General features: G+C 41.4%; 1 protein-coding gene across 1 annotated transcript; it reads left to right on the top strand.

The window, feature by feature from the left end:
* The first annotated feature begins 1,136 nt into the window (after positions 1–1,136).
* On the top strand, positions 1,137–13,100 carry tbxtb (T-box transcription factor Tb). The gene is given in 8 exon segments (XM_052478444.1): positions 1,137–1,460; positions 2,103–2,367; positions 2,905–3,016; positions 3,190–3,274; positions 5,828–5,886; positions 6,227–6,388; positions 8,141–8,277; positions 12,816–13,100. Coding segments are annotated over 8 exon segments (1,311 nt in total). The 5' UTR covers positions 1,137–1,254.
* Positions 13,101–13,813: the final 713 nt, after the last annotated feature.

The raw sequence follows: 13,813 nt of genomic DNA, 5'->3' as shown, positions 1-13,813 counted from the left end.
AAGGCTAAATAAAAATGTAACTACAAATTATTAGAAGAGAAATATAACACCTGTAATGTGTATTTCCTATAATAACAAAAAAATATATGTGATGACGTTGAATCAACTTGGAAAACTGATTTAGTTTTGAAAAAAAAAAACACAACTTTTAACCTAAATTCAATGACATGTCCGTTGTTAATTTCCACGTTGAATTCACGTTAGTTAAAAACTCAAACCAAATGTAAATTAAAACTGGATGTTAAACCGTTTGTTCCCAGTGGGTTTCTGCTAACAGGATGGATTGGTTCTCGGTGCGAATCATTTAGCCAAATAATAAAACTGAGAAGTGCTTTCTGTTGGTCGCGGACTTGTTTCTATGCATCCCTTCTATTGTTAAAGGTGCGTGTTACGGTCTGTATTTCCTGCGTTTTGTCACCTACTCGACCACTTCACAGGCCTTGAAACGAATAAACATCTCGAATAACCTTCGTCGTGGGAAATGGTTTTGGAAATGATTTCAGTTGTTAAAAGTTTTGTACAATAAAAACAGAACTATTAATTCACCAGTAAAAGCAACACCAACAAAAATAAGTTTAAATAATGTAGAATATAAAGTGTTTAATTAGAATGAAACTTAAAAGTGTGTCTTTCGCATAGAAAGTGTCACAAGTGAAAACGTTTTAAACTAATATAATAAAAATATATTCGGTCTATCAAGTTAGACTAGAGTTTGATCATCATAAATAAAGCATTTTTATGAGTCCTACCTATCTGAACATAAGGCCTCCAGTCATTTGAGATTGAGTGAAACTGTAAAGAACATTTGAAATAAATACCTGAAAGTTCAAATCCCTCGGTTTCATTCTGCAGTTCTTTGATATAGACTACTACGTGTAAATATTGACAGATTGAAGTAATAAAACAATTACAATTGGCTTGTGAGCCATCGACTTCAGACACATTACTCATCCTTCCTGTAAAGCCATCCTTCCTGCCTAATCCTACTGATACAGTATAGCCTCATACAACCAATGGCTGACCAGACGGCATACATCAAAGCGAAGACCAGCCAACCAGCGATGGCACAAAGATATATCAGTTTATTGACTGTTACTTCGGAATATATATTCGGAAACTTGCAATGGAGTGGAGAATATTGGATATATTCAAGTGGATGGATATATAGCCTATTTGGGAGCGACCGATTTTTTTTTGTTTTCTTAATCTCAAATTGTAATACGTCATTTTTCAACCCTGGAGCTTTTGGAAAGAATGGCCTCAGGTGGCGGGGATGGCCCGGGGAAGGTTACACAGTACCGGGTGGACCACCTTCTCACTGCCGTGGAGAACGAGCTACAGGCGGGCAGCGAGAAGGGCGATCCTACCGAGAGACAACTCAAAGTCGGCTTGGATGAGAACGAACTGTGGCGGAAGTTCAAGGAACTCACCAATGAAATGATAGTAACCAAAAATGGCAGGTAAGTCATTGAATTGACATGTGTTTTATATACATGTATATACTGTATTATGGTTGGTCGTTATATGCGTATTATTTATGGTTCGGCGACCTGCCAAATGTATAGCCTTTCTTTTTACAACGGTTCTACCGTATTAATTTATATAGTGAAAAAAGCAGGTAGGATTATATACATTTTTTAATGTATTTAACTGGGCAAGTAAAAACAAATATTTACAATAACGGCCTAGGAACCGTGGGTTAACTGCCTTGTTCAGAGGCAGAATGACATATTTATTTTTACCTTGTCAACTCGTGGATTCGATCCAGCAACCTTTCGGTTACTGGCCCAACGCTCTAACCGCTACCTGCCGCCCCTATAACAGCCGTAGGTTTATATCACAAATAAATAGTGTTAAACGTGTCTATAACATTGCTGTGGTATCACATTAATACAGGAAACAGGATTGCACACATTCATTATATTTAGAGTTTTTCCTGTAACACCCAGGTCTATTAATATTCACATGGCCTATAAAGTGAACCACTCGTTCGCTTGACATTAGCGTCAATAATGGCCTATTGTACAATATATTCTAGTTATTGTTTGACTATAAAGGATGAGATGAGGACACCTGTTATTACATTTTCCTTTGTATCCAAGGCGCATGTTTCCGGTGCTGAAGGTGAATGTTTCTGGGTTGGATCCAAACGCCATGTACTCGTTCCTGCTGGACTTCGTGGCTGCGGACAACCACCGGTGGAAATACGTTAATGGGGAGTGGGTTCCCGGGGGTAAACCCGAGCCTCAAGCCCCGAGCTGCGTATATATCCACCCGGACTCTCCAAACTTCGGAGCGCGCTGGATGAAAGATCCGGTCTCATTCTGTAAAGTCAAACTCACCAACAAACTCAATGGAGGAGGCCAGGTTAGACGATTACAGTCTCATCACTTTAAATGTCATTTTATAACATTTTGAGTGCTCGTGTTTTTTCCCCCAATAATTGTGATAACAATTTAGATCAGAAAACATGTCAAGTTATGGAATCAAATCAAATGTATTTATATAGCCCTTCTTACATCAGCTGATATCTCAAAGTGCTGTAACAGAAACCCAGAATAAAACCACAAACATCAACAATATAGGTGTAGAAGCACGGTGGCTAGGAAAAACTCACTACAAAGGCAAGGAAGAAACCTAGAGAGGAACCAGGCTATGTGGGGTGGCCAGGAATTTCCAAACGAGACCCGTACCAATATATCCTCCAAACACCGGCATTTATATAGTATCATTCAGAAGAATTATCATTTATATATAATCAACATTTCGATTAAAATAAATGACTATTTTACCTGTATGCGAATTACAATCAAATAAAGCATATTATGTAACAATCAACATTTCGATTTTGCTTTAAAAAAACAACTTTTTGCTTAAAAAACAACATTTTTATACATTTTTCAGATCATGTTAAACTCGTTGCACAAATATGAGCCACGTGTCCATATTGTTAGGAGGGCCGCAGAGAATGATTGTCACTCCTTCCCGGAGACTCAGTTCATAGCGGTCACTGCCTCCAGAACAACATTATTGTATTGATACATTATTTTATTCTAATGTTAATAGTAATTAACGTATAACTGTCAATATTTACGCAACCTGAAGAAGATATAACATTTTTAAAAATCTAGTTTATTAAAGATTCGATATTTTATTATTAGCTCTTAACCAATTTTGCATTGTATTTTCACTCCACATTTTAGATAACCGGTCTGAAAATCAAATACAACCCGTTTGCCAAGGCCTTTCTGGATGCTAAAGAAAGATAGGGCAAGTTCCCTGCTCCCTTTTCTGTCCACTAGAAATATATATTTAGTTCGATTTGATTTAGAATATAGGATATATTAGTGAGTGTTTAGATTGAGAGCCAGTGTTCTACAGACATGTTCTGATTGGATTCCCCCTCCACAGACATGTTCTGATTGGATTCCCCCTCCACAGACATGTTCTGATTGGATTCCCCTCCACAGACATGTTCTGATTGGATTCCTTCCACAGACAGTTCTGATTGTTCTCCACAGACATGTTCTGATTGATTCCCTCCACAGACATGTTCTCCACAGACATGTTCTGATTGGATTCCCTCCACAGACACATTTCTATGATTCACTCCACAGACAATTCCCTCCACAGACATGTTCTGATTGGATTCCTTCCACAGACATGTTCTGATTGGATTCCCTCCACAGACATGTTCTGATTGATTCCCTCTCCACAGACATGTTCTGATTAAAAAAATCCACAGACATGTTCCTCCACAGACATGTTCTGATTGGATTCCTCCACAGACATGTTCTGATTGGATTCCCTCCACAGACATGTTCTGATTGGATTCCCCCTCCACAGACATGTTCTGATTGGATTCCCTCTCCACAGACATGTTCTGATTGGATTCCCTCCACAGACATGTTCTGATTGGATTCCCTCTCCACAGACATGTTCTGATTGGATTCCCCCTCCACAGACATGTTCTGATTGGATTCCCCCTCCACAGACATGTTCTGATTGGATTCCCTCTCCACAGACATGTTCTGATTGGATTCCCTCCACAGACATGTTCTGATTGGATTCCCTCCACAGACATGTTCTGATCCCCTCCACAGACATGTTCTGATTGGATTCCCTCCACAGACATGTTCTGATTGATTCCCTCCACAGACATGTTCTGATTGGATTCCCCCTCCACAGACATGTTCTGATTGATTCCCCTCCACAGACATGTTCTGATTGATTCCCTCCACAGACATGTTCTGATTGGATTCCCCCTCCACAGACATGTTCTGATTGATTCCCTCCACAGACATGTTCTGATTGGATTCCCTCCTCCACAGACATGTTCTGATTGATTTCCTCCACAGACATGTTCTGATTGATTCCCCCTCCACAGACATGTTCTGATTGGATTTCCACAGACCCTGAATTCCCCCTCCACAGACATTCTCCACAGACATGTTCTGATTGATTTCCACAGACATGTTCTCCACAGACATGTTCTGATTGGATTCCCCTCCACAGACATGTTCTGATTGGATTCCCTCCACAGACATGTTCTGATTGGATTCCCTCCACAGACATGTTCTGATTGGATTCCCTCCACAGACATGTTCTGATTGATTCCCCTCCACAGACATGTTCTGATTGGATTCCCTCTCCACAGACATGTTCTGATTGGATTCCCTCCACAGACATGTTCTGATTGATTCCCTCCACAGACATGTTCTGATTGGATTCCTCTCCACAGACATGTTCTGATCCACAGACATGTTCTGATTGGATTCCCTCTCCACAGACATGTTCTGATTGATTCCCTCTCCACAGACATGTTCTGATTGGATTCCCCCTCCACAGACATGTTCTCCACAGACATTGGATCCTCCACAGACCTCCACAGACATGTTCTGATTGGATTCCCTCCACAGACATGTTCTGATTGGATTCCCTCTCCACAGACATGTTCTGATTGGATTCCCCCTCCACAGACATGTTCTGATTGGATTCCCTCCACAGACATGTTCTGATTGATTCCCCTCCACAGACATGTTCTGATTGGATTCCCTCCACAGACATGTTCTGATTGGATTCCCTCCACAGACATGTTCTGATTGGATTCCCTCCACAGACATGTTCTGATTGGATTCCCTCCACAGACATGTTCTGATTGGATTCCCTCCACAGACATGTTCTGATTGGATTCCCTCTCCACAGACATGTTCTGATTGGATTCCCTCCACAGACATGTTCTGATTGGATTCCATCCACAGACATGTTCCCTCTCCACAGACATGTTCTGATTGGATTCTCTCCACAGACATGTTCTGATTGGATTCCCTCTCCACAGACATGTTCTGATTGGATTCTCTCCACAGACATGTTCTGATTGGATTCCCCTCCACAGACATGTTCTGATTGGATTCCCTCCACAGACATGTTCTGATTGGATTCCCTCCACAGACATGTTCTGATTGGATTCCCTCTCCACAGACATGTTCTGATTGATTCCCTCTCCACAGACATGTTCTGTCTTGATCCCTCTCCACAGACATGTTCTGATTGATTCCCTCCACAGACATGTTCTGATTGATTCCCTCTCCACAGACATGTTCTGATTGACCCCTTTCTCCTCCACAGACATGTTCCCTCTCCACAGACATGTTCTGATTGGATTCCCTCTCCACAGACATGTTCTGATTGGATTCCCTCTCCACAGACATGTTCTGATTGGATTCCCTCTCCACAGACATGTTCTGATTGGATTCCCTCTCCACAGACATGTTCTGATTGGATTCCCTCTCCACAGACATGTTCTGATTGGATTCCCTCTCCACAGAACGGATCATAAAGACATCATGGATGACAGTGACAACCAGCACTCAAGCCACTCTCAATGTAAGTATTTTAGATATATATATATATTTATTTAGACATTTAAATAAAGAATGGGATTGATACATACGATAGAGTTAACAGACAGCACATTGGCAATGTAAACGCTGACTAAGTATTTTTATATATATATATATATATATATATAGATATATATATATTTATTTAGACATTTAAATAAAGAATGGGATTGATACATACGATAGAGTTAACAGACAGCACATTGGCAATGTAAACGCTGACTAAGTAATTTACTTAAATTCTTTAGAATAGAAGATATAAAACTCCCCACATAAAATGACTCCATGTTTCCCTGTGTTCCTGTGGGCCCACCACACTACAGTGAGTGGATGGTTCATCCCAGGATCTCCTGCTAGCCCTCACACGCAGTTTGGAAGCTCACTGTCCCTGTCCTCGTCCCACGGCTGTGACCGCTACTCCACCCTGAGAAACCATCGCTCTGCACCGTACAGCAGCCCTTACACCCATCGCACCAACTCCCCTAGTGAGTGTCTCGCTCTCCTGTCCTCCACCTCCTCTCTATCCCCTCTCCTGTACTCCACCCCCTCTCTACCCCCTCCCCTGTCCTCCACCCCCTCTCTACCCCCTTCCTGTCCTCCACCCTGTCTCTCCTGTCCTCCACCCCCTCTCTACCCCCTCTCCTGTCCTCCACCCCCTCTCTGAACCCCCTCTCCTGTCCTCCACCCCCTCTCCTGTCCTCCACCCCCCTCTCTACTCCCTCTCCTGTCCTCCACCCCCTCTCTACCCCTCTCCTGTCCTCCACCCCCTCTCCTGTCCTCCACCCCCTTCTACCCCCTCTCCTGTCCTCCACCCCTCTCTACCCCCTCTCCTGTCCTCCACCCCCTCTCCTGTCCTCCACCCCCTCTCTACCCCCTCTCCTGTCCTCCACCCCCTCTCCTGTCCTCCACCCCCTCTTCTGTCCTCCACCCCTCTCCTGTCTTCCATCCCCTCTCCACCACCTCCCCCACCACCTCCCCAACACCCCTTCCCTCCTCCTGCACCTCTACCCATCCAGGACATAGCTACCAACACCCCTCTCTCTCCTCCACCTCTACCCATCCAGGACATAGCTACCAATACCCCTCCTCTCCTCCTCCACCTCTACCCATCCAGGACATAGCTACCAATACCCCTCCTCTCCTCCTCCACCTCTACCCATCCAGGACAAAGCTACCAATACCCCTCCTCTCCTCCTCCACCTCTACCCATCCAGGACATAGCTACCAACACCCCTTCCCTTCTCCTCCACCTCTACCCATCCTACCAACACCCCTTCCCTTCTCCTCCGCCTCTATCCATCCTACCAACACCCCTTCCCTTCTCCCTCCGCCTCTACCCATCCTAAGGGTTAACACCCCTTCCCTTCTCCTCCGCTGTTACCCATCCTAATGTGTTATGTACACCCCTTCCCTTCTCCTCCGCCTCTACCCATCCTACCAACACCCCTTCCCTTATCCTCCGCCTCTATGTGTTATCCTACCAACACCCCTTCCCTTCTCCTCCACCTCTACCCATCCTACCAACACCCCTTCCCTTCTCCTCCGCCTCTATCCATCCTACCAACACCCCTTCCCTTCCTTTCCACCATTAACAAGAAAGTCAAACAAATGTGACTGACCAGGAGATATTCTGCATTCCTCTGGTCTTTGTGAGAGGAGAACACTCAGAGCTGTAAACAGCTGGTCTTCCAACAGGGAATGCCTGGACAGATGCATTAGTCAGTCATCATCACCTTCTTCAGCCAGTACTGTATACTGTGAACGTGAACTAAAGACACACCAAGAATTACATTTAGTACAGAGTAATTGACTTGATTCAACGCCTCTTAAAAGCCCCCTTTCACAGCGAGAGAACTACAGAATACATACATACATATCAGAAGATATGTTTCTTTCTGCACTTCTTTTGTAAGAAAGAAACCCGGAGGACGCTGGGTCAACTGTGCCCCGTCCTATTGGACTCCCAATCACCGGCCGGATGTGATACAGCCTGGATACGAACCAGGGACTGTAGTGACGCCTCTGAGATGCTGAGATGCAGTGCCTTAGACCGCTGTGCCACTCGGGAGCTTCAACAGGCAGAAAGGAGCACGAACTAACTAACTTATTATTGGTGCAGGCCCCATGGTCTGGTCATTTAGACAATAGAGATCCGGGTTTCATTTTGTCTCCAAAAGCTGTTTCAAATAAAGAATAAATAAATCTTTAGAATAAACTCATGATTGGTTGTGTTGCAGCTGGTTACTCTGATATGTCCTCTGGCTGTCTGTCTATGCTGCCCTCCCATGACAACTGGTCCAGTCTTCAGATGCCTTCCCACTCCACCATGCTGCCCGTGACCCACTGTACTGGTCATGAATGGGACCAACTCCAGGTTGGTGTGTTATGTACCTCTCCTGAATGCCTGTTATTAAGGGTTATGAATGTGTTCTGTCTGGGTCTCTCCCTGTTATGTACTCTCTGTCTGTCTCTGTCTCTGTTCTCTGTCTGTCTCTCTGTCTGTTCTCTGTTCTGTACTGGTTATGAATGTCTCTGTCTCTCTATGAATGTGTTCTGTACTGGTTATCTGTGTTATGTAAGGGTTATCTGTCTCTCTGTTATGAATCTGTCTCTGTCTGTTCTCTCTGTCTCTCTCTGTCTTATCTGTCTTCTGTCTCTCTCTCTGTCTGTCTCTGTCTGTCTCTTCCCCTCCCTTATGAATGTCTGTCTCTGTTCTGTCTGTTCTGTCTGTTATCTGTCTGTCTCTCTGTTCTGTCTCTCTGTCTCTGTGTGTTACGTACTGGTTCTGAATGTGTTATGTCTCTCTCTCTGTCTCTCTCTGTCTCTCTGGTTCTCTGTCTCTCTGTCTCTATGTGTCTCTCTCTGTCTGTGTTCTCTCTCTGTCTTCTCTGTCTGGTTCTCTCTGTCTCTCTCTCTGTCTAAGGGTTCTCTCTGTCTTATGTACTGGTTCTGTCTGTCTTCTCTCTCTCTCTCTCTCTGTCTCTCTCTGTCTCTCTCTATGTACTCTTATGAATGTGTTATGTAAGGGTTATGAATGTGTTATGTAAGGGTTATGAATGTGTTATGTACTGGTTATGAATGTGTTATGTACTACTCTTATGAATGTGTTATGTCTGGTTATGAATGTGTTATGTAAGGGTTCTGTCGCTATGTATGTAAGGGTTATGAATGTGTTCTCTGGTTATGAATGTTATGTAAGGGTTATGAATGTGTTATGTACTGGTTATGAATGTGTTATGTACGGGTTATGAATGTGTTATGTACGGGTTATGAATGTGTTATGTACTGGTTATGAATGTGTTATGTAAGGGTTATGAATGTGTTATGTAAGGGTTATGAATGTGTTATGTACTGGTTATGAATGTGTTATGTACTGGTTATGTATGTGTTATGTAAGGGTTATGAATGTGTTATGTACTGGTTATGAATGTGTTATGTAAGGGTTATGAATGTGTTATGTACTGGTTATGAATGTGTTATGTAAGGGTTATGAATGTGTTATGTACTGGTTATGAATGTGTTATGTAAGGGTTATGAATGTGTTATGTACTGGTTATGAATGTGTTATGTACTGGTTATGAATGTGTTATGTACTGGTTATGAATGTGTTATGTACTGGTTATGAATGTGTTATGTAAGGGTTATGAATGTGTTATGTAAGGGTTATGAATGTGTTATGTACTGGTTATGAATGTGTTATGTAAGGGTTATGAATGTGTTATGTAAGGGTTATGAATGTGTTATGTAAGGGTTATGAATGTGTTATGTACTGGTTATGAATGTGTTATGTACTGGTTATGAATGTGTTATGTATGGGTTATGAATGTGTTATGTACTGGTTATGAATGTGTTATGTACTGGTTATGAATGTGTTATGTAAGGGTTATGAATGTGTTATGTAAGGGTTATGAATGTGTTATGTACTGGTTATGAATGTGTTATGTACTGGTTATGAATGTGTTATGTAAGGGTTATGAATGTGTTATGTAAGGGTTATGAATGTGTTATGTACTGGTTATGAATGTGTTATGTACTGGTTATGAATGTGTTATGTACTGGTTATGAATGTGTTATGTACTGGTTATGAATGTGTTATGTACTGGTTATGAATGTGTTATGTACTGGTTATGAATGTGTTATGTAAGGGTTATGAATGTGTTACGTACTGGTTATGAATGTGTTATGAATGTGTTATGTAAGGGTTATGAATGTGTTATGTACTGGTTATGAATGTGTTATGTGGTTATGTTATGTAAGGGTTATGAACTGGTTATGAATGTGTTATGTAAGGGTTATGAATGTGTTATGTAAGGGTTATGAATGTGTTATGTACTGGTTATGAATGTGTTATGTACTGGTTATGAATGTGTTATGTACTGGTTATGAATGTGTTATGTAATGTGTTATGTAGGGTTATGAATGTGTTATGTTATGAATGTGTTATGGGTTATGAAATGTGTTATGGGTTATGAATGTTATGTACTGGTTATGAATGTGTTATGTACTGGTTATGAATGTGTTATGTACTGGTTATGAATGTGTTATGTACTGGTTATGAATGTGTTATGTAAGGGTTATGAATGTGTTATGTAAGGGTTATGAATGTGTTATGTACTGGTTATGAATGTGTTATGTAAGGGTTATGAATGTGTTATGTACTGGTTATGAATGTGTTATGTACTGGTTATGAATGTGTTATGTACTGGTTATGAATGTGTTATGTAAGGGTTATGAATGTGTTATGTACTGGTTATGAATGTGTTATGTACTGGTTATGAATGTGTTATGTACTGGTTATGAATGTGTTATGTACTGGTTATGAATGTGTTATGTACTGGTTATGAATGTGTTATGTAAGGGTTATGAATGTGTTATGTAAGGGTTATGAATGTGTTATGTACTGGTTATGAATGTGTTATGTACTGGTTATGAATGTGTTATGTACTGGTTATGAATGTGTTATGGTTATGAATGTGTTACGGGTTATGAATGTGTTATGTACTGGTTATGAATGTGTTATGTAAGGGTTATGAATGTGTTATGTACTGGTTATGAATGTGTACTGGTTATGAATGTGTTATGTACTGGTTATGAATGTGTTATGTACTGGTTATGAATGTGTTATGTACTGGTTATGAATGTGTTATGTACTGGTTATGAATGTGTTATGTAAGGGTTATGAATGTGTTATGTAAGGGTTATGAATGTGTTATGTAAGGGTTATGAATGTGTTATGTACTGGTTATGAATGTGTTATGTACTGGTTATGAATGTGTTATGTACTGGTTATGAATGTGTTATGTACTGGTTATGAATGTGTTATGTAGGGTTATGAATGTGTTATGTACTGGTTATGAATGTGTTATGTAAGGGTTATGAATGTGTTATGTACTGGTTATGAATGTGTTATGTACTGGTTATGAATGTGTTATGTACTGGTTATGAATGTGTTATGTAAGGGTTATGAATGTGTTATGTACTGGTTATGAATGTGTTATGGTTATGAATGTGTTATGTACTGGTTATGAATGTGTTATGTGAACTGGTTATGAATGTGTTATGTGTTGAATGTATGTACTGGTTATGAATGTGTTATGTAAGGGTTATGAATGTGTTATGTACTGGTTATGAATGTGTTATGTACTGGTTATGAATGTGTTATGTAATGGGTTATGAATGTGTTATGTACTGGTTATGAATGTGTTGAATGTTATGTAGGGTTATGAATGTGTTATGTAATGTGTTATAAGGGTTATGAATGTGTTACTGGTTATGAATGTGTTATGTAGGGTTATGAATGTGTTATGTACTGGTTATGAATGTGTTATGTACTGGTTATGAATGTGTTATGTACTGGTTATGAATGTGTTATGTACTGGTTATGAATGTGTTATGTAAGGGTTATGAATGTGTTATGTACTGGTTATGAATGTGTTATGTACTGGTTATGAATGTGTTATGTACTGGTTATGAATGTGTTATGTACTGGTTATGAATGTGTTATGTAAGGGTTATGAATGTGTTATGTACTGGTTATGAATGTGTTATGTACTGGTTATGAATGTGTTATGTAAGGGTTATGAATGTGTTATGTAATGTGTTATGTAAGGGTTATGAATGTGTTACGTACTGGTTATGAATGTGTTATGTACTGGTTATGAATGGTTATGTACTAAGGGTTATGAATGTGTTAGGGTTATGAATGTGTTATGTACTGGTTATGAATGTGTTATGTACTGGTTATGAATGTGTTATGGGTTACTGGAATGAATGTGTTATGTACTGGTTATGAATGTGTTATGTACTGGTTATGAATGTGTTATGTACTGGTTATGAATGTGTTATGTACTGGTTATGAATGTGTTATGTACTGGTTATGAATGTGTTATGTTATGAATGTGTTATGTGTTATGTACTGGTTATGTTATGAATGTGTTATGTACTGGTTATGAATGTGTTATGTACTGGTTATGAATGTGTTATGTACTGGTTATGAATGTGTTATGTAACTGGTTATGAATGTGTTATGTAAGGGTTATGAATGTGTTATGTAGAGTTATGAATGTGTTATGAATGTGTTATGTACTGGTTATGGTTATGAATGTGTTATGTACTGGTTATGAATGTGTTATGTAAGGGTTATGAATGTGTTATGTAGGGTTATGGTTATGAATGTGTTATGTACTGGTTATGAATGTGTTATGTACTACTTATGAATGTGTTATGTACTACTTATGAATGTGTTATGTACTGGTTATGAATGTGTTATGTACTACTTATGAATGTGTTATGTACTGGTTATGAATGTGTTCATACATACTGTAGGTCTCTTTCCCGTAAAGAATTACCATGTATTCCAGGTGAAACTGACATAGTGTTCTGTTCTCGCCTGTCCTCTCTGTATCCAGCCAGTACCCCAGCCTGTGGTCCGTCAGTAACCCGTCCCTGACCCCTGTCTCCCAGTCGGGGGAGATGTCCAACAGCCTAGGCTCCCAGTTCCTGCGAGGCCCCAGTAGTAGCCACTATCCTGGGCTGTCTCACTCCGTCACAGCGCCACCTGGTGGATCCCCGCTGTATGACTGCAGCACGGCCACAGAGGTGCACGATGGTACGACACTATCGCATTACGATACGTCACCGCACAGTCACACGCGACTGACTACAGTATGGACTCCTGTTACACCTCCTTCCATGTAGGGGGAGAGAGAGAGACGGGGCGGGGCGGGGTGGGGGTGGGGCAGGGGGCGGGGTGGGCAGGGGGTGGGGGTGGGGCTGGGGGTGGGGCGGGGCAGGGGGTGGGGGTGGGGCAGGGGCGGGGCAGGGCAGGGGTGGGGCAGGGGCAGGGCAGGGGTGGGGGTGAGGCAGGGGCAGCGGTGGGGAAGGGCGGGTTGGGGCAGGGGCGGGGCAGGGGTGGGGGTGGGGCGGGGAAGGGGGGTGGGGCGGGGGGTGGGTTGGGGCGGGTGGGGTGGGTTGGGGTGGGCAGGGGTTGGGGCAGACAGCGTAATTCAATCAATGCCTATGTTTTGTGAAAAAAAGCTTGATAGCAACATGGATTGTGATCTGTTAACATAATCAAAAGGTTATACTGAGCTTGTATCTGCTCATATTTCTACTTTTTCTACTGTTATTTTTCACAGGCGATAAATGTCTTTAGCTTTTATCCATTGAAAGAAGTACACTGATATCCGCGTGTGATAATTAGACATCTAACGTGTTGTTCATAGTGTAAATATTAATATGATTATATTCATCACTTCAGAATGGAGGTTGACCATGTAAATACATAACATAATGTTGCTGTTTGTTTTATGAATTTGTCTGAGAAATGGTACTGTAATGGTACTGTAATGGTATTGTAATGGTATTGTAATGGTACTGTAATGGTATTGTAATGGTACTGTAATGGTACT

Source organism: Oncorhynchus keta, chromosome 24 (assembly GCF_023373465.1).
Source record: "Oncorhynchus keta strain PuntledgeMale-10-30-2019 chromosome 24, Oket_V2, whole genome shotgun sequence".
Classification (NCBI taxonomy): Eukaryota; Metazoa; Chordata; class Actinopteri; order Salmoniformes; family Salmonidae; genus Oncorhynchus; species Oncorhynchus keta.
This window is presented reverse-complemented; position numbering and strand designations above follow the sequence as displayed.